This window comes from Belonocnema kinseyi, chromosome 5, assembly GCF_010883055.1.
Source record: "Belonocnema kinseyi isolate 2016_QV_RU_SX_M_011 chromosome 5, B_treatae_v1, whole genome shotgun sequence".
Lineage (NCBI taxonomy): Eukaryota > Metazoa > Arthropoda > Insecta > Hymenoptera > Cynipidae > Belonocnema > Belonocnema kinseyi.
In genome coordinates, this window is record NC_046661.1 from 127,907,637 (window position 1) to 127,934,783 (window position 27,147).

At 20.2% G+C, this 27,147-nt stretch overlaps 1 protein-coding gene across 2 annotated transcripts in view; it reads right to left on the reverse strand.

Moving 5' to 3' along the window:
* LOC117172636 (X-ray repair cross-complementing protein 6-like) overlaps positions 1–24,252 on the reverse strand; it is a 49,239-nt gene extending 24,987 nt beyond the window's left edge. Inside the window, exons 1-4 of one of the 2 annotated variants that reach the window (XM_033360742.1) lie at positions 24,146–24,252; positions 17,912–18,130; positions 12,684–12,855; positions 2,673–3,111 (exon numbers count right to left, since the gene is read on the reverse strand). In XM_033360742.1, coding sequence (XP_033216633.1) covers positions 2,673–3,111; positions 12,684–12,855; positions 17,912–18,109 — 809 coding nt within the window. In that variant the 5' untranslated portion in view covers positions 18,110–18,130; positions 24,146–24,252. The remainder of the gene's footprint in view (positions 1–2,672; positions 3,112–12,683; positions 12,856–17,911; positions 18,131–24,145) is intronic. The other variant, XM_033360743.1, reaches the window with a different exon arrangement.
* Positions 24,253–27,147: the final 2,895 nt, after the last annotated feature.

The window sequence follows — 27,147 nt, forward strand, 5'->3', positions numbered from 1 at the left end:
CCAGAAGTAGAATATTTAAATTTTCAGTTTAAAAAATACTTGCTTTTAACCAAACTTATACGATTCAATTGATGAATATTTAACTGGAAAAGTTCAATATAACCAAAGAAAATGAATTTTTAACTAGATTGATGTAGGTTTAACTAAAATAGTGGAATCTGAAAAAAACGTGAATTTTCAACCAAGAAGATTAATTTTCTACAAAAAGAAACAACAATTTTTTAACAAAAGACATCAATTTAAACCTAAAAAAGACCATTCTTATAAACAAAATATTTGAATTTTGAATAAAAAAGATACATTTTTAAATTTTGATTTAAATAAATTAATTTTAAACCAAAATTTTTCGACTGAAATGATGAATCTTAAAGTGGAGAAGTTTAATTTAAACCAAAAAGATGAATTTTCAGCAGAGCACTTGAATTTTAAACTAAAAAAAAATCATTTCTCAACGAAAAACAGAATAGTTAAATTTTCAGTATAATTGAAAATTTTTTGACAAAAATTTAACTTTTTTGTAGAAAATTCGTGTGTTTTTCGTAGAAAATTAATCTTTTTGGTTTTAAATTAATCCTTTTCGTTTGAAATTTCACTATTTTATTAAAAATGTTTGTTTCATTTTAGTTGAAAATTAATTTTTTTTGCTGGAAATTTAACTATTCTTCTTTTTGTCAAAAATGAATCATTTTTAGTTAACAATTCAGTCAAGACGACCAAGAAGAAAAAAAAACAATTTTTCAACAAAAGACATAAATTTTCAAATATAAGATAAATTTTCAACCGAGAAGATTATTAATTTTCTACAAAAAAAACAACAATTTTTCAACAAAAGATATAAATTTCCAACTAAAAAAGACAATTCTTACAACAAAATATTTAAATTTTAAACTAAAAAAAATAGTTTAACCCAAAATGAAATTATTAAATGTTCAGTTAAAAATGTATTTTAAACAAAACTTTTTTGACTTAAATGATAAATCTTTAACTGGAATATTTCGATATAAACCAAAAGATGAATTTTCAGCAAAAGAAATCAACTTTAAACTAAAAACAAACATTTTTCAACCAAAAATAGAATAGTAGAATTTTCAGTTTTGTTGAAAATGGAATATTTTTCAAAAATTTAACTCTTTTGTATAAAAACCGTTTTTTTTCGTAGAAAATTAATCCTTTTGGTTCGAATTGTAACTATTTTGTTAAAAATTTCTCTATTTAATTGAAAATTTGTCATTGTTAGTTGAATTCAGCATTTTTCAAATTTTATATCAAATTTGAAATTTTTAAAACTTCATTAAAAGCTAAAGTATATTGTTCAAAATTCAACTAAATGCCTTAAAGTTAAGCTACTCTTTTAAAAATTAATTTCACTCTTTAAATATTCAAAAATTTGTTTAAAAATAGTTGTTTTTTTTGTTGATAAAAATTAATTTTTTATTGCAAATTTAACTATTCCATTTTTGGTACAGAATTAATAGTTTTTAGTTAAAAATTCAACAATTTGGTTTAAACTTCTTATATTTATATTAAAAATTTGTCCCTTTTGGCAGAAAATTAATCTTCTTGATTGAATATTTAACTAATCTGTTGAAAATTGAACTACTTTGTGAAAAATTAATTTTATTAGTTGAAGATTTATCCCTATGTTTGAAAATCCAACTATTTTGCTGAAAATTCATGAATCTGCGACAATAAAAAAATTTTTGTTCACAAAATAGTTGAATTTAAAACCAAAAAAAAAATTATTTTCAACAAAAAAGATGAATATTTACGTTGTTGAATTTTCAACCTACAAAGTTGCTTTTTAATCTAAAAAAAACTACAGCCAAAAACAGCTGCAATTTCAACAAAATAATTGCATTTTTTACAAGCCAGTTTAATTTTTAACGAAAAATAATAGAAACAAAATTAAAAAAAAAATATATGAAAAAATGAATTTTCAACTAGATTGATAAATGTTTAACTAAAATAGAGGAATTTGGAAAAAAGGGAATTTTCAACCAAGAAGATTAATTTTTCACGAAAAGAAACAACAATTTTTCAACAAAGGACATAAATTTTCAACTAAAAAAGACAATTTTGGACTTTTGTTAGTCATTGTTAGTTAAATTCAGCATTTTTTAAATTAAAAATGAACGTTGAAAATTCAAAAACTTGGTTGAAAGTTGAAGTAAATTGTTGAAAATTAATTTTACTGTTCAAAAATTCAAATATTTTGTTAAAAATTTGTGTGTTATTTGATTTTAAAATTAATTTCTTTTACTGAAAATTTAACTATTCCATTTTTTTTAATGAATCGTTTTTAGTTAAAAATTCAACAATTTCGTTTAAACTTCTTATATTTAATTAAAAATTTGTTCCGTTTCACAAAAAATTAATCTTCTTGATTGAAATTAATTTTATTAGTTGAAGATTTATCCCTTTGATTGAAAATTAAACTATTTTGTTCAAAAATTATGAATCGCGAATAAAAAAATGTTTTTTTTTTGGAGAATAGTTTGAATTCTCAACTACTTTTTTCTTTAAAAGACAAAAAATTTCCGGACCATGAAAAAAATTAAAGGGCTTTTCCAGGTTTTTCCAAATAAAAAAAAACATTCAATCACCTTTCCAAGGATTTCCAGGACTCTAGATAAACTAATAAGCTAATAAAATATTTAAAAACAAATACTAACGTCGAAACGGTGTAGATCGACACTGGAATTTCGACATCTTTTCCGATTTTCCACAAAATTGAGGAAATTGTTCTCGACGGAAACTGAATTTCCTCCTCCAGGTCATCGAGCTTCAATTTTTTGTAGCTCAGAGGATCAACGTCGCTTGCAATTATTTCAAGATCCTTGTAAAAAATCTCCTGATTGAAATCATCACTCAATCCTATGACTCGGAGATCCAATCCGAGATTTTTAAATGTCAAAACCCTGGCTCGGATTCTGTGTCGTTCGTCTTCGTCCCCAGCGAAAGGATTATCCTCACAAGTTAAAAGCACGACTTTTCTTGCGATAATCACGGTTTTTACTCTTGAAAAAGCCTGAGAAGCGTGCCAAAGAGCATCGTGCAGAGGGTAAGTCGAGTCGCAACTCAATTCTCTAAAATCGTCCTCGTGATTTTCAACTGAACAAGGTGAAAAAATAAAAAAAATTCAGAAACTCCATTCAGAAATAAAGAAAAAATTTTATATTAATATTATTATTAGAATTTTTTAATCTTTTTTGAATGCTCAAAGAATAAAAAAATTTAGGATAAATTCAGAAGATTTTAAAAACATTCAAGTTAAATTTAAAAGAATTAAAATGAATTAGATTGAATATAAGATGAACAAACAGAAATCGATGAAATTCTTAAAAGTTCAAGGAGAAGTTTAAAGAATTTAAGATCAATTAAATAAAAACGTTTTAAAAAAAATTTTAATCCATTACATTAAATAGAATTGAGTGAATTTAAAAAAATTCAAGTATTAAAAAAAATTCAAAAGAGTTCCAATGAATTTAAAATTATTCAGGATGAATTCCAAAAAAAAACTTAAAATCTCTTCAACTCTTGGAAACACTCAGGGTGGCCGTTTTAATCGACGAAATAAATTCCCGGTTTTTCCCGGTTCGAAAACATTTTTTCGGTCAATGAAATTTAAAAAAAAAAAAAACTAAAGCTAAAAATTTTCCACTTGAGGTAATAAAAACATTTTTGAATATAAAAAAATATAAACCCACGTTATCATTTTCAATCCTCTAAATTAAAAATCAATCAATGAACTTTAAAATTTTCAAAATTATATAATTTTAAGAAATTTCTAGCTAGAAACATCAAATATTGAAAAATTGAACAAATTTATCATTATTTTCTTTTTAAATAATCAAAACATCCTTGGAAAGCTTCAAAAAATTTTTTTTCTTTTTTGAAGAATTTTTTCGTATCAAAAAAGTAGAATTTTTAAACAAATAGTTGAATTTTTAACTCCAAAATATATATTTTCAGCCAAAAGTTGAATAATCAAATTTTCAACGAAAAAAAAGAAATTTTAACAAAAAGTAGAACTTTCAACCCGAGTTGAATCTTCAAATAAAAATGGTGAATTTTTATTTAAAAAAAAATGATGTTTGAACCAAGAAGATGAATTTCCAACCACAAAAGAAAAAGATTTTCAACAAAGTAGTTAAATTTTCAATTTAAAAGATGGATTTTTGACAACAAAATTAAATTTTAACAAAAAAGAAGAATTTTCCACGAATTGGTTTAATTATTAATTAAGGAAGTAAATTGTCAAACAAAATGAATCATTTTCTACAAAAAAGACGGTATTTATGGTAAAAAAAATTAATTTGCAACGGTAAAAACGAACTTTTAACAATATAATGGAATTTTCAAGAATAAAACATAAATTTTGAAACAAGAAGATTAATTTTTAACTACAATTTCATTTTACATAAAAAACAGTTTAATTAACCATAAAAGACAAATTTTGTATCAAGTAGTGAAAATTTTAACAACAATGAATGAATTTTGAGCCAAAAAAATAAATTTTCTACAAGAAAAAGAAGAATTTTCTAAAAAATAGGTAATAATCAATTAAGAAAATAAATTTTCGAACAAAAAAAATCAGTTTCTATACAAAAAAAAAATTAACCAAATAGTTAAATTTTAAGTAAAAAAGATACAGGTACAGAAGATTAATTTTCAACTACAAAAGAAAACGAATTTTAGCAAGTAAAATTTTCAACCAAATAAGGATTTATTTTTAAATAAAAAAAGTTTAATCAAGCATAAAAGATAGGTTTCTAACCAAATAGTGCAATTTTTAACAAAAAATAAAGTTTCAACCAAGAAAATTAATTTTTTACAAAAAAAAAGAACAATTTTTGACAAAATATTAAAATTATCAATAAAGGTGATAAAACTGGAACTACTAGAAAGAGTAGGTACAATTTTAAAGATGGATTTTAATTTTTTCATCGAAGTGTTTTTATGATTATTTTGTGAAGTATAAAACAAAGTATAAAACAATCATTAAATACTAAAAACAAATCTTCATAAAAAATAAATGGTTTTAGATTGAATTTTGTATAAAGTTAAACTATTTCATAGAAAATTATATATTTTTTATATATTGAAAATAATTAAGAAACGAAAAAATATAAATAAAAAATTAATCAAATAAAATTTGGACTAATATCGCGTTCATTGTCTTTTTTGGTAGAAAGTTCATCTTTTTCGTTGAAAGTCAATCATATTGTAGATTGAAAATTCAACAGTTTTAAAGAAAATTCGTGTATTTGGCTAGCAAATTCCACAATTTGGTAGAGAATTAAGAAATTTGGTACAAATTTGAACTGTTTTTTTTAATTAGTTTGTTTTTCGCTTGAAAATGCAACAATTTGATATAAAATTTAATTAGTTCATACAAAATTAAAAAATTTTTTTTTAAACATTTGCTTTTTCAAAATAAATTCTCACCGAAAATGCAACTACTCTATTTTGTGTTTAAAATTTATCTTTTTTTTTTATTAAAAAATTCAATAATTTAGTTAAAAATTTATAAACGAAAAAAATATAAAATATTTAGCTGAAAATTGATGTATTTTCTTGAAAATTCGTCTTTTTTGGAGAAAAATCGATTTTTTTATTAAACAATTTTTTTCCCTTCAAAATTAATTTTTAACTGAAACATTAACTATTTTGTTGAATATTAAAGTGATGGGTTGTAATTTTTTTTATTTTATTGAAAATTCAACAGTTTTAAAGAAAATTCGTCCTTTTGGCTAGCAAAGTCAACAGTTTGGTACAAAATTGAACTGGTTTTTTTTTTAGAAATTCAGTTGTTTTGGCTTGAAAATGCAACAATTTGATATAAAATTCAACTAGGTCATAAAAAATTAAAACTTTTTTTTTGTAAAACATTTATTTTTTCAAAATGAATTCTCACCGGAAATGCAACTACTCTATTTTGTGTTTAATATTTATCTGTTTTGATTTAAAGATTCAACAATTTAGTTAAAAATTTAGAAACGAAAAAAATATGAAATATTTAGATGAAAATTTATTTATTTTGTTGAAAATTCATCTTTTCTTTTGGTAATAACTATATGTTTTCGGTATTAAATTAAAGAAAATTCGTCTTTTTGGCTAGTAAATTCAACAATTTGGTACAAAATTAAAACTATTTTGAAATTAAAAATAAATAGTTGTAGATTGAATTTCCATCGTATACAGTGAAATAAACCACATCTTTGTACAATATGTAAATTCTATATAAATTTGAATTTATATTTCAATTTTATTTCAAAATCTTGAGAAATCTAGAAGTTGTTTTAAATTAAAAATTATTTTGGAAATTTTTTCAGATCTTCTAAATATCTATCAAAATTAATTGAATTTTTTCAACAATTTTCATAAAATCCTGCAAATTTTTGAAAATTTCTTTACAATTTGGATCTATAAATAACCGTTAAGTATAATTTTGTTATCCGTATTGCAAATTTAGCAATTGATCAAATTATAAATTAAAACAATTCCTTTCAAAATATGCGAAGGAACATTATTTTTAAGAGACTATTAAAATTAAACTATATTTTTCTTCTTTATTTAATTATTTTTTTATATTTGGTGCGTCAGTGTTTTGAAAATATTTTAAGATTTCTAATTAACAATATTTTAAATTTTCATTTCTCCAAAATTAATTTTGTTTAAATCTACAAATAAAAACTCATCTTTTTTATGACTATATTTCTTGTAATTTTTCAAAATTTTTGAGAAATCTACCAATTTTTAAATTATATTTGTATATAAGAAAACTTGATAGAGGATTATTTAATATTGAATTTCTTGCAGAGTTTTTTTCGAGAAATAAAATTTAAAATAGATACATTTTGGTGGATTTAAAAATTGAATTACTTAAATTTTAACATTTTTTTACTTTTCATCAATCAAACCAAAATTAATTTTGAAGCAAATAGTTGCGCTTTGAAATAAAAAGATTAAGTTTTTAACTAAAAATGTCATTTAAATTTTCAGTTAAAAAAATTAATTTTTTATTTAAAAACAATTAAGGTTTCAACCAAAGTGATGAATTTTCAACTAAAAAATTAATTTTCAACCAAATCGTTGAATTTTTAACTAAAAAAGATAAAATTGTAAACAAACATGGAACAGTAAAATTTTCAGTTAAACAAATTCATTTTCAAGAAAATTGATGAATTTTCCTCTAAAATTATAAATATTTAACTAGAATACTTAAATTTTTCACCAAAAAGATTTAAATTTTAATAAAAAATTAATTCATTAAATTTTCGCTCATAAAGGTAATTTTAAGCTAAACTAATGAATGTTAATTAAAATATTGAACTAATGTGATAAATCGCAACTAGAATAATTGAATTTCCACCCAAAAAGATTAATTTTCTACAAGAAGATTAAATTCCAATCAAAAATTGAAGTTAAATTTTTACTGAAAAAAATTAATTTTCAACCAGAGCATAATTTTCAACAAAAATAATAAAGACTGAACTAGAATATTTACAAAATATTAATTTTTTAGCCACAGAAAAACGATTTTTTCACGAAGTAGCTCATTTTTCAACCAAAAAAATGAATTTTCATTTAAAATTATGATTCTTCAAACAAACAAAATTAATTGTACCAACTAAAGTTTTTCTACGAAGCTATTAAATTTTTATTTCAAAAAATATGTCAATGAAATTTAAAAAATGAAACACTAAAGCTAAAAAAATTTCCAATTGAGGTAATAAAAATTCAGCTGTAAATGAAAGCATTCAAAGTGGAACTGTTAAATGTTGAACTTTTAAAATTTAAATTAGAAATTTTTTAATACAAAAACTTTGTATTCAAATACTCAATAATTTACGCGTATAAAATTGAAGGTACTAACATTTTTCAATATAAAAAAATTTAAATTCCCGTTATCATTTTTAATTCTCGAAATTAAAAAATCAATCAATGAACTTAAAAATCTTTAAATTATATAATTTTAAGGAATTTTAAGCTAGAAACATCAAATGTTGAAAATTTGAAAAATTTTAACTTAACACTTCCAAAATTGGAAATTCAATTATTTCTTTTTAAATAGTTTAAACATCTTTGGAAAGCTTCAAAATTTTATTTCAAAGCCTTGAGCAATACGGACGTTGTTTTAAAATGGTTTAAAATTAAAAATTATTTTGGAAATTTTTTCAGAACTTTTAAATATCTGTTCAAATTAACTGAATATTTTTCTACAATGTTCAGAAAATCCTGAAAATTTTAGAAAATTTCTTTACAATTTGGATGCATAAATAACAATTAAACATTTATTATTTACAGGCGAAATTTCAGTAATTTTAAGAGATATGTAGAAGTTTGTAAAATTCCTATAAAAATTAAAAATAACTTTTCATTTTGAAAACTTATTTTAAGAAAGTATTTAAAAAGTTTTTCAAAGATTTAAACAAAATTTTCAAAAAACATTGTAGAAGATTTTAAGAAAACTTTCTAAAATTTGCTTGATAACTTTAAATCTTTTTAAACTTCCAAATATCTCTTAAAATTACTCAAATTTTTTCTATAAATATTCACTTGTAAATTATACATCAAAATTAAAATATTTCACTTATAAATTAAGCATTTTCCTAATACAAAAATTAAAATTGTAACTTTCAAAGTATAAAGGCTCTTCGAAATTTAGGTTTTCTATGTCAAAAAATTCATTTAAAGATTCTTTATTTTGAATATTTGGTTTCAATTTATTTGTCTTAAATAAAAATTAAAAGATTGCTAAATATTCAATAATTAATCTTTTTTTTAATTAAAAATTTCAAATTGAATGGGATAAAAATTGAATATTTTAGACTGAAAGAATATTTTAAATTAAATCAAATCCTTTAATTAAGAATATATTATTATGAGTTATTTTTAAGTTGAAAATAGCTTATAAACTTTAAGTCACACGTTCACATTTGTTTAATGACTAAGACCAAAGAAGTGACTAATGACTAAAAAACAATTCAATTTAAATTCGAATGAATTCGAAAATTGAAAAAAATCAAAATTCCATTAATTTTCGTGCTCTTGTAATGAATTTAGAGCTAAACGAGAAGAATTCGATGAAACTCATGAAAATTCGAGATAAGTAAAAAAAAATTAAATGAATTAATAACAATTTTAAAATATGGAGATAACTTGATAGAATTTGATAAAATGCCTAAGAATTAAAGGTGAGGTTGACAGAATTTAGGATCCAATGAAAAAAAAAACATTTAAAAATTCAAAAACAATAATTGAATTTAAAAAAAATTGAGTAAATTTAGAAGAAATCAAGCAAATTAAAAACATTTGAAAAGAATTTAAAAGAATTGAGAATGAATTCCAAAAAAACTTCAAATCTCTTTAAATTAATTGGAAATTTTTTTTAAATAAAAAAAATTTGATTGATTACAATCAAATTTAATTGGATTTAAAGAGAATTTAAGAGAAGGGAGAATTTTTAAAAATAAAAATTAAGAAAATTAAATCCCATTAAATTACTTAAATTAATAAAAAATGTATTCATAATCTTTTAAAATGCCCTAAAATATTTCAAATCCTTTAAAATCTTTTGAAACCCTTTGAAATTTTCTAAAATTCTTGAAAACGATAAAGATTACGAAAAATAAGTACGAATATTTCAATATCAACTGATCCTTACGAAGAATAAAGGGACCTTTAATTAAATTTGGGACCTTTTCAACAATTAAATTGTTAGTTTTCTTAAATTTAAAACAATTAAACTTGCAAATTTTGTAAAGTGAAGAAAATTGTATATTGAATTTTTAACAGTTTGCATGTTTAATCGTTGGGAATTCAATTAAAATTTTTCTTCTTCAATTTTCAACATTTGAAAGTTCAATTGCTTGAAATTGAGGAAAATAAAAAATTCACTTGTTGAAAATCGAGGAAAAATGGAAATTGAATTTTCAAGTGTTAAAAATTAAAGAAAAATAAAAACAAAGTTTTCAACAGATTTAAATTATTTTTCTCTATTTTTCCACGTTAAATAATCAATTTTCTTTAATTTTCGTTTATTGTAAATTCAAGAAAAATTGCAAATTTAATTTTTAACAGTTGAAAATTCAATTGCGATTTATTTAATTATGAATATTTAAAAATTAAACTGTTTAAATTTAAAGAAACGCGAACATTCAATTATTAAAAACTGAATTTTCAATTGTTAGAAATTGGAAAAAATAAAAAATAAATTTTCAATAGTTTTAAATTAATTTTCTCTACTTTTCAAAAGTTGAATAATTAATTTTTTAATTTTCTTCAATTGAAAAAATTTATCTTTAAAATTTCGTAAATTGAAGATAATTGCACTTTTAATTTTTAACCCTTAATAATTCAATTTTTCTTTAATTTACAACATTTAAAAGTTCGATTTTTTGAAATAAAAGAAAAATGAAAATTGACTTGTTAAAAACTGAATTTTTAAAAGTCGAAAATTCAACTCGGATTTTTTCCATTTTCAACATTTGAAAGTTCAATTGTTTGAAGTTCAGGCAAATTTTTAATTCACTTGTTGAAATTTGAAGAAAAATGAAAACTAAATTTTCATCAGTTTTAAATTAATTTTTTCCATCAATTTTTGTCAATTTTAACAATAAAATTTGTCACTTTTCTTCAATTTAAATAATCGAATTTTCAATTTTTGAAAATTGAAGAAAAGTTGCAATTGAATTCTCAACGGTTAAAAATTAAAATTGAATTTTCAACAGTTAAAAATTAAAATTAAATTCTTAACTGTTAAAAATTAAAATTGAATTTTCAACTGTTAAAATGTATGATTGAATTTTCAACATAAACACAAAAATTGGATATTCAATTTTTTTTCTTCCCTTTTCCTTTGTTGAAAATGCAATTCTCAATTTTTCAATTTCAACAAATAAATGTTGTAAATTAAAGAAAAATTGAAAATTTAATTTCGATTTATTTATTGATGAATATTTGAAAATTAAAGTGTTTAAATTTAAAGAAACGTGAAAATTGAATTATTAAAAACTGAATTTTCAACCGTTAAAAATTGAAGAAAAAAAATTAAAACTAAATTTTCAACAGTTCTAAATTAATTTTCTCTATTCTTCAAAAGTTAAATAATCATCTTTTAATTTTCTTTAATTTTGCTCGGTTGAAAATTCAATTCGGATTCTTTTCCAATTTCAACATTTGAATTTTCACTTGTTGAAAATCGAAGAAAAATGGAAATTGAATTTTCAAGTGTTAAAAATTGAAGAAAAATAAAAACTGATTTTTCGACAGTTTTAAATTAATTTTTTCCATTTTTCAAAAGTTGGATATTCAATTTTTACTTTTTAAAATTTTTTTCTGTTTAAAATGCAATTCTCGATTTTGGTCAATTTCAACAATAAAATTTTCAATTTTCTTACATTTGAATAATCGAATTTTTAAATGTTGTGAGCTAAAGAAAAACGAAAATTTAACGCTTAAGCGTTTAAAATTGAATTTTTTATTTATTTTTGTTCAATTTTCAACATTTGAAAATTTAATTGTTCGACGTTGATGAAAATAAAAAAATAAATGATAGAAAATGGAATTTTGAACTGTTGAAAATTGAAGAAAAATTAAAATTAAATTTTCAACTGTTAAAAATTAAAATTTCAACGGTTAAAAATTAAAATTGAATTCTCAAGTGTTCAAAATTAAAATTAAATTCTTAACTGTTGAAAATTCAAATTAAATTTTCAGCTGTTAAAAATTTATGATTGAATTTTTAACATAAACAAAAAAATTAGATATTCAATTTTTCATTTTCAACTGTTGAAAATTCATTTTTTTAAATTGAATTTTAAAATTGAATTTTCAGCTCTTAAATATTGATGATTACATTTTCAGCAGTTGAATATTCAATTTTAATCTGAATTAAATGCAATTCTCTATTTCTGTCAAAAATTTTTTAGTATTGTTCAATTTGAAAAAATTGCATTTTAAAATTTTGTTAATTCAAGAAAAATTGCAAATTTAATTTTTAACAGTTGAAAATTCAATTACGATTTATGTAATTATGAATATTTGAAAATTAAACTGTTCAAATTTGAAGAAACGTGATCATTCAATTATTAAAAAATGCATGTTCAACTGTTAAGATTCGAAATAATTTAATAATTAAATTTTCAACAGTTTTGACTCATTTTCCTACAATTTTCAATAGTGGTACATTCAATTTTCTTCAATTTTCATCCCTTGAAAATCTAACTCTCATTTTTTTCAATTTTCAACTGTTGGAAATCCAATTCTCAATTTTTATCAATTTCAACCACTTAATTTTCAGTTTTTTTTTCAAATTTAAAATAATTTCATTTACAAATAATTGCAAAAAATTAATAAATAGAAGAAAAACGAATATGCATTTGTTGAAAATTGAATTTTCAACTGTTAAAATAATTTTCAGTTATTTTCAATTTCGAATAATTAAATTTTTAATTGTTAAAAATGAAAGAAAATTGATAATTGAATTTTAAAAAGTTTAAAATAAATTTTCTACAATTTTGAGAAGTTGAATACTTGATTTTCTTCAATTTCCATGTGTTATAAATTCAATTCTCAATTTTTCTTCAACGTTTTACAAGGGAATTTTCAGTTTTCTTAAATTTTCTATCAATTTAAATGTATTTTCTTTAATTCAAGATAAAAAAATTTTTTCTTACTTTTATCCTTTATCTCCTTGAGCATGTCGAGGGATACTTTTTGAAATTTCTGAAGAGTGAGAACATTCTTCGTTTCTGGATTTTTGTCCCACTCGGTTGTTCCAAAAAGCATTAAACTTAACCAATCGTCCCGATTGTATCCACACAGCATTTGCATATTCTTCATGTAAGTCTAAAAATATTTAAATAATTTTCGCCATGGATACAAAATAAAAAAATTAGAAGTAAGAAATTTGGATTGAAATGTTTCGAATTTCGGACAGGCCAAAATGTTCCAAAAACAGGCGATAGAAGGATATTTTTTACGAAAAAGGGGAGCTAAATCCTTTTAAATTATAGTTAATTTTGTTCGTTTTATATTCCTAACTTTTAAAGTAAAAAATTGCCAAAAACAGAATTTTCAGTTAAAAATATTAATTTTGAGCAAAATAAAACATACGAGTTTTCAACAAAATAGTTCCATTTTTAATCAAAACGGTAAATTTTCAAACAAGAAGATTAATTTTATGCTAAAAAAATGAATTTTTGACAAAAAACTTTAATTTTCAAACAAAAACGATTTTTTAGGTAAGAATAAAAAAAATGCAAACAAATTGTTGAATTTTTAAACCGAAAATATGAATTTTCAACAAAAACTATCATTTTCAATCTAATAGTTGAGTTTTCAACCAAACTGATAAACTTTTAATGAAGAAAATTAATTTTATACAAAAGAAAAGACAAATTTTGAACAGAGAGTTTAATTTTCCACCAAAAAAGCTTAATTTTTAACCTTACAGTTGCAAATTTGATCTAAAAATATCAAAATTCAATCAAAAATGGAATAGTTAAATTCACAAGCGGAAAAATAAATTTTCAAAAACAAACAAAAAACAAATTTTTAGCAAAAGAAGTAAATCAACTAAAATTACTCTTAAAACAAAAAAATAAATTTAAGCCAAAGTATTTAAAATCTACACAAGTATTTGAATTTTTAGCTAAATAAAGTGTAATATTGATACCAAGGAATTAATTAAAAAATAATAATAAAATTTCAGCAAAATAGTTAATTTTTCAAACCAAAAAGACGAATTTTCGACAAAACAGTGAAATTTTAAAACGGAAAATATGAATTTTCAGCAAAAATATGTAATTTGTAATTCAAAGAATTGATTTTTATTTAAAAAAAAACAATTTTTGATAAAGCAGTCAATCAAAACAAATAAATTTTTATATAAAAAATTGAATTTTTAACAAAAAAAGATTAAGTTTCTACTAAAGGATAAAGTTTTGAACCAAAAAGACAAATTTTCAACAAAAAAGATAAATTTTCAAGAAATAAATATTTTCCATTCAAGAAAGAAAAAAAATGATTGAATCTTTAGTTCAAAAAGGCGAGTTTTTAATAAAAAACCTAAACTAAAAATAAAAAATATATATTTTCAACAAAAACTTCATTTTTTCTTGATTGAAATTTTTTTTTCTTGATTGAAAATTTGCCTATGTTTTTGAAAACTTATCTTTTTGGTTTAAATATTCTTCTCTGTCTCTAAAAATTTCACATTTTTGGTTAAAAATACAATTGTCTTGATAAAAGTGTACACACTTCGATTGAAAATGATGTTTTTTGCTGAAAATTCATATTTTTAGTTGGAAAATTCAACTCCTTGTTCGAAAGTTGAACTATTTTCTTGGAAGTTTATTTTTTTTATGAAGAGTCATAATTTTAGTTGAAAATTATTTGTTTTTTTCGATAAAACATAATTGTTTTTGACTGAAAATTTAACTAATTTATTGAAAATTCCACTGATTGGTTGTCCAAAACTTTATTGCTGTTAATTTATAATCTCGGGTTGAAAATTCAACCGTTTTATAGAAAATTCGTCTTTTTTGCTTCAAAATTCAACAATTTGTTTAAAAATTGATATATTTATTAAGAATTTTTTTTTTAGTATAAAATCAATTTGGCCCGTCTTTTTCTATAAAATCGAACAGCTTTACTTTACTTTAAACTACAATCTTTTTTGTTTAAATATCAATTAATTACATTTTTCGCTGAGAATTTGTCTTTTTTGGTTGAAAATAAAACTTCTTGTTTGAAATTTTAACAATTCTCTTAAAATTACATTTTTTTGGATAAAAAATAATCTTCAAACTAAAAACTTACCTATTTTTTTGAGAATTCACTTAATTTATTGTAAATAAACTGTATTGTTGTTAATTCATATTTTCAGGTTGGAAATTAAAATATTTTATAAAAAAAATCGTCTTTTACCTTAAAATTCAACAATTTTATTTACAAATCCATTTTTTTTACCAAATTAAACTGTATTCTAAAAAATTTTTTTTTTTATTGAAAATTAATTCTTCTTTATGAAAATTTATCTACTCCGTTTTTGGTTAAAAATTGATTTTTTGGAGGTAAAAAATGTATCTATTTAGTAGAAAAATGTTTGAAAACAAAAATATACAAATGTTCTCGGTTGAAATTTCAACTATTTGGTTAAAAATTTATGTATTTTGTTAAAAATTCCTCTTTGCTAATTAAATGCAAATATTAAAAAAAAATTTTTAATAAAATAATTCTTTTTTAATATCAACTTTTACATGTTTGGCAGAAAATCCATCAATTTAGGTTAAAAATTCAACTCTTTGGTTAAAAGATGAACTATTTTCTTGAAAGTTAATTTTTTTATGAAGAGTCATAATTTTAATTTAAAATTAATTTTTTGTTGCTAAAAAGTAATTCTTTTTAACTGAAATGTAGCTATTTTGTTGAAAATTAAATTGAATGGTTACAAAAAAAACTTTATTGCTGTTAATTTATATTCTCGAATTGAAAATTTCACCGTTTTATAGAAAATTTGTCTTTTTGGCCTGAAAATTTAACAACTTGATTGAAAATGTATGTATTTTGTAGAAAATTCTTCTTTTTTAGTAAAAATTAATTTTTTGTTGTTAAAAATCAAATATTTTGATAAAAATTCGTCTTTTTTAGTCAAATACAATTTTTTAAATTAAATTTTTAAAAATATTGATTATTACATTTATAGTTGAACATTTTTCTTTTAAGGTTAAAAATTTGGCTTCTTGGCTTAAAAATTCAAATATTTCGTAAAAAAAAATAAATAATTTTTTCTTAAAAATCATGGATTGATTGAAAGTTAAACTACTTTCTTTACATTTTATTCTTTTCGTTAAAAAGAATAAAAGGTAATTTTTTTTAGCTGAAAATTTTTATATTTTTGCTTGAAATTTTTAAAATTTGGTATGAAATTCCTTTTTTTTTTTTGGTTTGAAAATTAATTTTTATAATTAAAAACCAATCTAGTTCATTTTCGACTAAAAACTAGAATTTGTTGGTTTTTTGGTAGAAAATTATTCTTTTTAGTTTTAAATTTGACTATTTGTTTAAAAATGTATCTATTTTGTTGAAAATTTGTGTTTTTGAATAGAAAATTCACCTTCTTTGCCGGAAATTGAATTATTTCTTGGTTGAAACCAAGATATTGTAAAAATTTAATTCTTTAGTTAAAAAATAAAACTTTTTTTTATTGCATTTTAATCTTTTTTGTTAGAAAATTTGACCATTTGGTTGAAAATTGGTATCTTTTACTTGAAATTCACTTATTTAATTTTATTGTTTAATTCAACCATTTTGTGGAAAATTGATCTTTTTTGTCAAACTTTGATTGATTTTTAGTTGAAAATGATATATTTTTCAACCGACAATTCATTTATTTGGACGAAAATTCGTCTTTTTGGACTTGTTTTTTTATTTCAAATTAAATTCTTATTTAGTTGAATTAACAACTTATACATTTTTTATTAAGACTTCATATATTTTTCATTAGGAATCTTTTTATCTTTTTATTAACTACTTGATTGACCCAATTTCTTGAAAATTCATTTTGTTGTTGTTAAAGATTCATCTTTTCGGTTGAAAATTGAACAAATATTTTGTTGGAAATTTGTGCTTTTATCAAAAATCAATTTTTTAAACTGAAACTTCATCTATTTTGTTGAAAAATCGTTTTTCTTCATTTTAAAATTAATCTTTTTTGGTGTGAATTAATTTTCAATTAATTAGTTAATTTAATTAATTTTTAATTTTAATATTTTGTTGAAAACTCAACTTATTTATAGAAAATGTGTCTTTGGCTTGAAAATTCTACAATTTGGTATGAAATTCCTTTTTGAGTTGAAAATTTATAAACTGAAAAATAATAAAATAAAATTTGGAATAACATCGCATCTATTATTCAAAATATTTATTTGAAAAATGATGTAATTTGTAGAAAATTCGTATGTTTTGTTCAAAATTAATTAATTAATTTTCTGATTTAAAACCAACTTTTTGGTTAAAAATTTTTTTTTTCAAAATGAAATAATTCATTTGTTGACTGTAAACTATTTAGTTGAAAATAGATTTTTTTTTAAATTAATTAATTTTCAGATTTAAAAATAACTATTTTGTTCAAAATTGTTTTTCGAAATCAAATAATTTATTTTCTGATTTAAAACTATTTAGTTGAAAATGCTTTTTTCAAAATTAATTAATTAATTTTCGGATTTAAAACTATTTTGTTAAAAATCCTTTTTTTCCAAAATTAAATAATTAATTTTCTGATTTAAAACTATTTTGTGGAAATTTTGTTTTAAATATTAATTGATTAATTAATTTTCTAATTTAAATCTAACATATGTTTTAGCTAAAATATCAACTATTATATTTTTTAAAAGAATTAATGTTTAAATTTGTTCGCTTTTTTAATTTCGTTGAAAAGCAATTTTGTTAACTGAAAATTTTAATATTTTGTTGAAAACTCAACTGATTTATAGAAAATTTGTCGGTTTGGCTTGAAAAATCTCCAATTTGGTTATAAAATTCCTTTTTTAGTTGAAAATTAATTCTTCTCCATAAAAATAAATCTACTCTATTTTTGACTAAAAAAATAAATAAATAAATAAATATATATATATTAACTGAAAATCAAACAAATAAAATTTGGACTAAAATCGCATCTATTGGTCATAATATTAAAAAATTGATGTCATTTGTTGTAAATTATTTTATTATAATTTATATAAATATAATTTATTAGAATTTTAATTATTATTCTTCTTGGTTATATAATTAATTTTCTTGGCACTATTTTAGAAAAGAAAAAATACCGTTAGAAATAATAATTAATTAATAATAATAATTGAAAAAAAAATTTTAAAGCATTCTAGGACCTGAATTTTACCTGAAGACTTTGCATGAAAGGAATCTCTCCGGTTTGTAGATCTTCCTCAAACATTCGCGGCGTTGTGTCGACTAGGAAAAGAGTGGCTTGACGAGGCTCGAAATGGTCCAGCACATCACTGTCTTCATCATCCTGAACTTGCTGAGATGCAAAAGTAGTTGTAGCAACAGTGCCTGTTGCAAATGTGTCCTCAGCCATATTTAAATCTTTCAAAAAATCCTAAAAATTTTATTAATTTTCCTTATTTAAAACTAAATTGTTAAAAATTCTTTTTTTTCAAAATTAGATAATTAATTTTCGGATTTAAGACTAACTATTTTGCTAAAAATTGTTTTTTAAAATTAAATAATTAATTTTCTGATTAAAAACTATTTTTTTGAAATTTTTTTTTAAAAATTAATTAATTAAATAATTTTTAGATTTAAAGTTAACTATTTTGTTAAATTTTTTGTTTTAAATTTAACTATTTTGTTAGATTTTTTGTTTTAAATTAAATAATTCATTTTATGATTTAAAACAAACTATTTTGTTAAAAATTGTTTTTGAAAATTAAATAATTAATTTTATGATTTAAAACGAACTATTTTGTTAAAAATTCTTTTTTTTTTAAATTAAATAATTAATTTTCTGATTAAAAACTAACTATTTTGTTAAAAAAGTTTTTTTCTTCAAAATTAAATAATTAATTTTCCCACTCAAAACTATTTTGTTAAAAATTGTTTTTAAAAATTAAATAATTAATTTTCTGATTTACAATTATTTAGTTGAAAATTCTTTTGTTTTAATTGATTAAATAATTCATTTTATGATTTAAAACAAACTATTTTCTTAAAAATTATTTTTTCTTCAAAATTAAATACTTAATTTTCTGATTTAAAACTATTGTGTTAGAAAATGCTTCTTTTTCAAAATTCATTACTTAGTTTTCTGATTTAAAACGAACTATTTTGTTAAAAATTGTTTTTTAAAATTAAATAATTAATTTTCCTATTTAAAGCTATTTTGTTGAAAATTCTTTTTTTTTCAAAATTAATTAATTAATTTGCTGATTTAAGATTAACTATATTGTTAAAAATTGTTTTTCAAAATTAAATAATTACTTTTCTGATTTAAAACTATTTAGTTGAAAATTTTTTTTTTCCAAATTTATTAATTAATTTTTAGATTTAAAGTTAACTATTTTGTTAAAAATTCTTTTTTTTTCAAAATTAATTAATTAATTTTCTGATTTAAAACTATTTTGTTAAAAATTCTTTTTTCTTCAAAATTAAATAATTAATTTTCCTATTTAAAACTAGTTGGTTGAAAATTCTTTTTTTTTCAACATTAATTAATTTTCTGATTTAAAACTATTTTGTTAAATTTTTTTTCAATATTAATTAATTTTTTGATTAAAAACTAACTATTTTTTTGAAAATTCTTTTTTTTCAAAATTAATTAATTAATTAATTTTTAGATTTAAAGTTAACTGTTTTCTTTTTTTTTTAAATTAATTAATTAATTTTCTGATTTAAAACTATTTTATTAAAAAAATTTTTTTCTTCAAAATTAAATAAATAATTTTCCTATTTAAAGCTATTTTGTTGAAAATTCTTTTTTTTTATTTAATTAATTTTTTGATTAAAAAGTAACTATTTTTTGAAAATTCTTTTTTTTTCAAAATTAATAAATGAATTAATTTTTAGATTTAAAGTTAACTGTTTTCTTAATTTTTTAAAAATTAATTTATTAATTAATTTTCTGATTTAAAACTATTTTGTTAAAAAAAAATTTTTCTTCAAAATTAAATAAGTAATTTTCCTATTTAAAGCTATTTTGTTGAAAATTCTTTTTTCAAAATTAATTAATTAAATTTCTGATTTAAAACTAACTATATTGTTAAATTTTTTTGTTCAAAATTAATTAATTAATTTTATGATTTAAAACAATTTTGTTAAAAATTCTTTTTTCTTCAAAATTAAATAATTAATTTTCCTATTTGAAACTAGATGTTGAAAATTCTTTTTTTTTTCAAAATTAATTAATTAATTTTCTGATTAAAAACTATTTTTGTCAAAATTATTTTTTTTTCAAAAGTAATTCATTTATTAATTTTCAGATTAAAAACTATTTTGTTAAAAATTCTTTTTTCTACAAAAGTAAATAATTAATTTTCCTATTTAAAACTATTTTGTTGAAAATTCTTTTTTTTTAATTAATTAATTTTCTGATTTAAAACTATTTTGTTAAAAATTGTTTTTCAAAAGTAATTGATTAATTAATTTTTAGATTTAAATTTAACTATTTTGTTAAATTGTTTTTCCTGGTTCGCAAAAATTTTTCACGGCCAATGAAATTTATTTATAATTTAAAAAAAAATAAAACTTTCAAAGTTGAAATTTAAAAGTTTGTCAATTGAAAAATTGTTAATTCAAATGCTCAATAATTTACACGTACTAACAGGAAGGCACTAACACTTTTCAATTGAACAATGTTAAATAAAATGCAGACATAAATCCAGATTAACATTTTCAATACTTTAAATTAAATAATCAATCAATGAACTATAAAAAATTTCAAAATTAGATTATTTTATGTAAATTTAGGCTAGATAGATTAAAAATTGAAAAATAATTTTTTGAATTTCACAGTTCTTAAATTAGAAGTTAAATTATTTTTATTTTAAATAGCCTAGGCATCCTTTAATAGCTTTAAAATTTTATTTCAAAATATAGAGGTGGTTAAAAATTTTTGCAAATTCAAAATAATTTTTTTATTTTGTTTCGGAACTTTTAAATATATTTCAAAATGGATTGACTTTTTTCTATAATTTTTATAAAATCCTGTAAATTAAAATAAAATAATTTTAGTTTATAAATAATAATAGAATACTTATTATTTGTAAAAACATTAGAGTAATTTTAAGAGATATATGGAAGTTTTGAAAAGATTCGAATTAAATTTACAACTTGAAATAATTTTAAATACTTACACCCGAATTTAAAATAAAATGTAAATTTTTGCAAATTTCAGACGAAAAATTTATCATTTTTTTAAGAATTGTGAAAGATTTCAAAAGAATAAAAAAATTTCTTAAGATGCTTAGGAAAATTGAAAATGATTTTTCACTTTGAAAATTTCTCGAAGATTTTAAGCATTTTTTTTTTTAATTTGGAGAATTTTCAAAAATTGTAGGAAAGTTTCGATTAATTTTAAAATATATTTAGAAGTTCTGCAACAAAATGTTAACACGCTTCGTTTAAATTGCTTGAAATAATTTCAAGTTTTTAATTAATCTTGAATCTTTTAAAAACTTGTAAAATATTAATAAATTTATTTATTAAATTTAATATAAAAAATAATATAAAGGAAGACCTGAAACTCCGAATAAAAAATATATTATTGCTAAATCATGAAAATTTTTATTAAATTATTGTTCAGATTTCAATACTTAGAGTACAGATCCATTTTTAAAATAATTTATTTATTTATATTTACAGTTGATAAAATTATACTGTTTTATCAAAAAAATTTCAACTTCAAATGCTTTTAAATTTTATCTGTTTAAATCTTCAAAATTGCACTTTAATTATTCAAAAAAAAATTTTTTATCGAATTCGGGCAAATTTTTCTTCTGAAAATAAAAAAAATCTTCGAGTTTAAAAACTTCTAATTTTTTAAGCCTTTAAAACTGCATTTTAAAATTCTTCAAATTAAAATATATGCTTTTAAAATGAATTGAATTTTTTCTGCAACTTTTATAAAATCCTGTAAATTAAAAAAGAATCCTTAAAATCTGAATTTATAAATAACAACAGAACACTTATCATTTGTAGAAAAAATAGCATAATTTTAAGAGATACTGAAAAGTTTTTTAATGATTCAAATTAAATATAGAACTTGAAATTATTTCAAATAATTTGAACAAAGTGCGTGATCCGAAAAAATTCAAATATTCGTACCAAAATTACAAAAAATACAGACGAATTTAAAACAAAATGTAGATTTTTGGAGATTTCAAACAAAACATTTAGAATCTTTTTGAAAATTTTTAAATGTTTCAAAAGAATAAAAATTTTTTTTCAAGATTTCTAGGAAAATTGTAAATGATTTTTCAGTTTGAAAAATTGAAAAGGATTTTAAGAGATTTCGAAAATTATTTTAAAAACTATTGAAATCGAATTTGAGCAGATAGTATTTTATTTTCAGTTAAAAAAAATTATTTTCAACCAAAAAATAAATCATTTTTCATAAAAATAGTTCATTTTTTAACCAAAGAAATGAATTTTTAATTAAAATTATGAATAATTAATAAAAAAAAATTATTTTCAACAAAAGACTTTATTTTTGAACCAAATAAATTTATTTCTAACCTGGAAGATGAATTTTCAACTGAAATTATAAATATTTCACTGGAATACTTTATTTTTCAATAAAAAAAGAACAATTTTTACACAGTAAGATTAACTTTAGAAGAAAAAAAATTATTTTTCACACAAAAAAAATCAATTTCAAATAAAAAATAAAATACGTTAACTTTTAACGAAATACATTCATTTTTATTAAAAAATAAAAATTTACATCCAAATTGTTAAATTTTAAACTATGATAATGATAAATCTTCAGCTGGAATAGTTGAATGTTAAAGAAAAAATTGAGTTTTAAACTAAAACAATGTATCTTCATCTGAAATAGTTGAACTTTCAAACACAAAATACGAATTTTCGAATAAAAAAGATAGTTTTTTAACTAAAAACTGAGCAATTAAATTTTTAGTCAAGTATTAAATGCTTAAAAAAAAAGAATTTTTAACTAAAATTATAGAATATTCAACTGAAATTTTCACAAAAATAGGTCATTTTTTTAACTAAAAAAGTGAATTTTGAATTAAAATGATGAATATTTCATAAAAAACTTTTTTTCAACAAAAGAGTTTATTTTTCAACCAAATAAATTTATTTCTTACCTGAAAGATTAATTTCCAAATAAAGTGATGAATATTTCACTGGAATACTTTAATTTTCAAAAAAAGAAGAATTTTTAAACAGTAAGATTAAGTTTAGATGAAAAAAGTCATTTTTCAGAACCAAAAAAATCAATTTCATTTAAAAAAATAAAATACGTAAATTTTTAACGAAATTAATTAATTTTTATTAAAAAAAGAGTAGAATTTTGTACCTACCAAAAAGATGAATGTTCAACCAATAAAATTAATTTTGTACAAAAAAACTTTCCACAAATTACATGAATGTTTAAAAAAAATAGTTTACTTTTTGAATAAAAAAGTTTAATTTTTAACCAAATAAATAAATTTTTATAAAAAAAAGATAAAATTTCAACCAAAAATATATTAGTTGAATTCTCCGTTAAAAATCTCATTCTTAACAAAAACTAATCGAGTTTTCAGAAAGATAATAAAATTTTCTACTGGAATAATGAACCTTTTAGTTGAAAAATTGATTTTCAACAAAGTATTTAAATTTTTAAAAAGAGATTAATTTTTTTAAATTAAAATGACGAATTTCAAAAAAATTAAATTCATGTTTTGTAAAAGAATTTAGCATTTAAAAGCAATTAGTTGAATTTTCAAGAAAAACAGTTAAATTTCCAACGCAGATGAAGCAGAAAACCACTTTTATAAATTGAACAAAATTATTAAAATCATAAAAACTTGAATTTTAAGATTTTCAAATTAAATTTCCGGTGTGAAGGCCAAGTCACCAACCGGATTATCTTTAAAATTGTGTTATGTTTATCACCATGCCTATTTTTTGGATTCTTTAATCAACAATTATTTGAAAGATCAGAAAATTGTGAGGTTATGTCACAAAATGGTTATTTTTTATTATAAATAAACCTTTTAAAAATCTGATTCGGGATTGAAGAATTTAAAAAATTAGAACAAATCCTAATGCATGTTCAAAGCACTGATGGTATTATTTGCAATAGTGGTAATTAATAATAATCTTTAAATAATTATCAACCTAACCTATAATTTGAAAAAAGTCTCATTTTCAGTCCATTTTCACGATAAATATTAACTTGACTAATTGAATATTGTACCCTAGCAGAAGAAGCACCTAATTTGTGATAAAACGTTCATATTTAAAAGCAATTTACATAATTATAAATGAAAACAAACTTTATGGGCCGTGTCAAAACAAAAGAAATACAATTTTTTTCCGAAGAATACCCGGCACTTTTATTATTAAATTAGACTATTTAAAAAGGAAATTCAACGATTTCGCTACCTACCCGGCACTTATTTCTTTATTTCTCAGTGGACTTTTTATTTTTTATGGGAAAAATCAGCTGTTTATATCCCCCGCCATAAAGCAGGAAACAGGACTGACAAAAAGGTTAAAAAAATATTACAGGTATGTCAAGCCGCACTGCGCAAGCGTTGCATCGAATTTTGTATTGCTTATCATTGACGCGCTTATTTAAAATAAGTAAATGTGCAAGATAATTTTTTGCAACATAATATGTATTATATTATATTATAATACTTGCAAAATTAGTAAGACCAATTCTTCGATCGCAAAATAGACTTACAAAGTCAAAGGTGAAATAATTATTTCATTTTACCCTTTAAAAATAAATCATATTTTTTTAATTTAAAGGAAGGAATACCTTCTTTATCGCAAATATGAATCTCAAATTATTTTTAATATCCATGTGCAACTAAAATCGTTATTTGTTGTAAACAATTGTAAACAAAAATAAAACAAAATTAATCATGTTAAATAAGCGCGCAAACGGTAATTAATCCGTTGTCGACGTGACGCATGCGCAAAAGCAATTTTAAATCAAAAAGATAAATTGTGCAAAGATATATCATTTTTATTTATTAAAAATTTTCTTTTGACGTTGAAAATTTATTAATTGAAATCTAAAAATACCCAGATTTTGTATCTTCAAGATTAAAATTTGCCGTGAGGGTTTAGAATTAAAATGTTTAAATTTGCGTTCAGACAAAAAGTTCAGACAAAAGTATTGCATTGTCAACAAAATAAATTAATTTTGAATGAATGAGTTAATTCTTCAATCTATGAGGGAATTTCAACTAAAATTATGAGACTTAACAAAAATGAATGTTAACCAATTTGTTCAAATTTTAACAAATTTGTTGAATTTTCAGCCAAAATATGAATTTTTTACTAAGGAGATTAGTTTTATTAAAAAAATTCAAACAAAATAGATCAATTTTCAACTAGAAAAATTAGTTTTCTACAAAAAAGATGATATTTCAACAAAATAGATTATTTTTCTAACACATAGTTGAATTTTCATTTAAGAAAGATCAATTTTCAACCAGAAATTAAAAAGTTTGAATTTCAGTTCGAAAAAATAATTTTCAATAAAAAAAGCATTTCCAACATTTTTTATTTTTCAACCAAAAAGAATAATTTTAAACCAAGATGATCAATTGAAAAACAAATGATTTTCAAAAAAAATACATGAATTTTAAGTTAAAAAAGATAAATTCCTAACTAAAAATAGAACAGTTCAATTTTCAGTTAAAAAAATTAATTTTCAATGACAAGCGAAAAAATTGTAACAAATTAACAAATGTTTAACCATAAATGGAATAGTAAACTTTTTTGTATAAAATATTGTTTTTCAACAAAATATAGTTGAATTTTAAAATAAGTTGACTAATTTTTTACCAAAAAACACATTAAAAGAAATGGAGTAGTACGTTCAATTTTCATTTGAAAAAAAATAATTATTAATAAAAGAAATGAGTAAATAAATAAATTAATTAAAAATTAATTAATTAATAAAAAAGAAATAAATTTCCAACTGGAACTGTGATTTTTTGACCAATTAGTTGAATTTTGAACAAAAGAAGGTAAATTTTTCAACCAAAGAATTCGAATTTATAACAAAAATGCTACATTTTTAATCAAAAATGGAATATATACATTTTGGCAGATAAAAAATTAATTTTCAATTAATAACAGACAAATTTTTAGGTAAGAAAATAAATTGCAAACAAAAAAATTGTAGTAAAGTAACTACATTTTCAACCACAAACGCAACAGTAAAATTTTTGGTAAAAAAAAAATTACAAAAGAAAAAAGCCCATTAATTTTTACCCAAAAAAGATCGAATTTTTAATAAAATACATGAAAGTTCGTTTTGAAAATATACATTTTTAACAAAAAATTAAGCAGTTGAATTTTTATTTAAGAAAATAAAATTTAAAAAAACTGCAACAAAGAAACTGAATTTTTTATCAAAAATTGAATATTAAAATTATCACTTTAAAAAAATAATTTTCTAAGAATATTTGAATTTTAGGATTTGAAATTTTTAAAAATATTTTTCAATTTTCAAATTCTGAAAAAGCTTCTAAATTTGGTTGGAATCTTCAAAAATCGACAGCTAAAATTTAAAAAAATCAAGTCTTTACAAGTTTTAAATTATTTTGGTATCTTTTTAAATATTTTACATTATTTTTTCAACATTTTAAGAAATATTTTGAAATATTTTTTAATTTTCTATTAAAATCTATTTAATAAAATGAAAAACTGTTAAAATTTTTCTCAGAAATCTAAGGTATATTTGTTCAACCACTGGCATCGTTTTAAAATTCCTAAAAAGCTTCAACGCATTTGGTTCCAAATCTTCAAAAATCTTTGTTTTATAAAAAACTTTTCAAAATATTTTTAAATCTTGAGCGTACTTTCAATTTTTGGAAATCTCTTAAATATGTCTAAAACTTACTCGTATTAAAAAATCTAATCTTGCAAATTAGAAAAAGTTTGATTTAAAATCATCTACACTCTTTTTTGTAATTTGACGAAATCTTTGTTAATTTTCTCTCAACATTCATTTTTTAAGATAAAAAACCATTTAATATTTTCCCAGGAATTTAATTTTCTCTTAAAATTCATCCTTTAAGATAAAAAAAATTATTAAAAATTTTCCCAGGAATCTTTCCAAAATTCTTAAAAATCTTCTAAATAAATTTTAAATAATTTTCAAATTTTAAATTATTTTTGAATTTTTATTTAAACTGTTGAATATTTCGTGAACTCACTCTAATTTTTGTTACGATATTGTAATCATGGAATTTAATTTTCCATTTCAATTCAATTTTGAAAAATAAATAAACATAAATAAATTTGCGGGGAATCTAAAGAAATATTTTTCATTTCTTTGAACTTTTTAAAATTCTTAAAAACTTATTTTTTTTAAACTTAAAAATAATTTTTGGAGACACTTGATATAACAAAATTATATATATA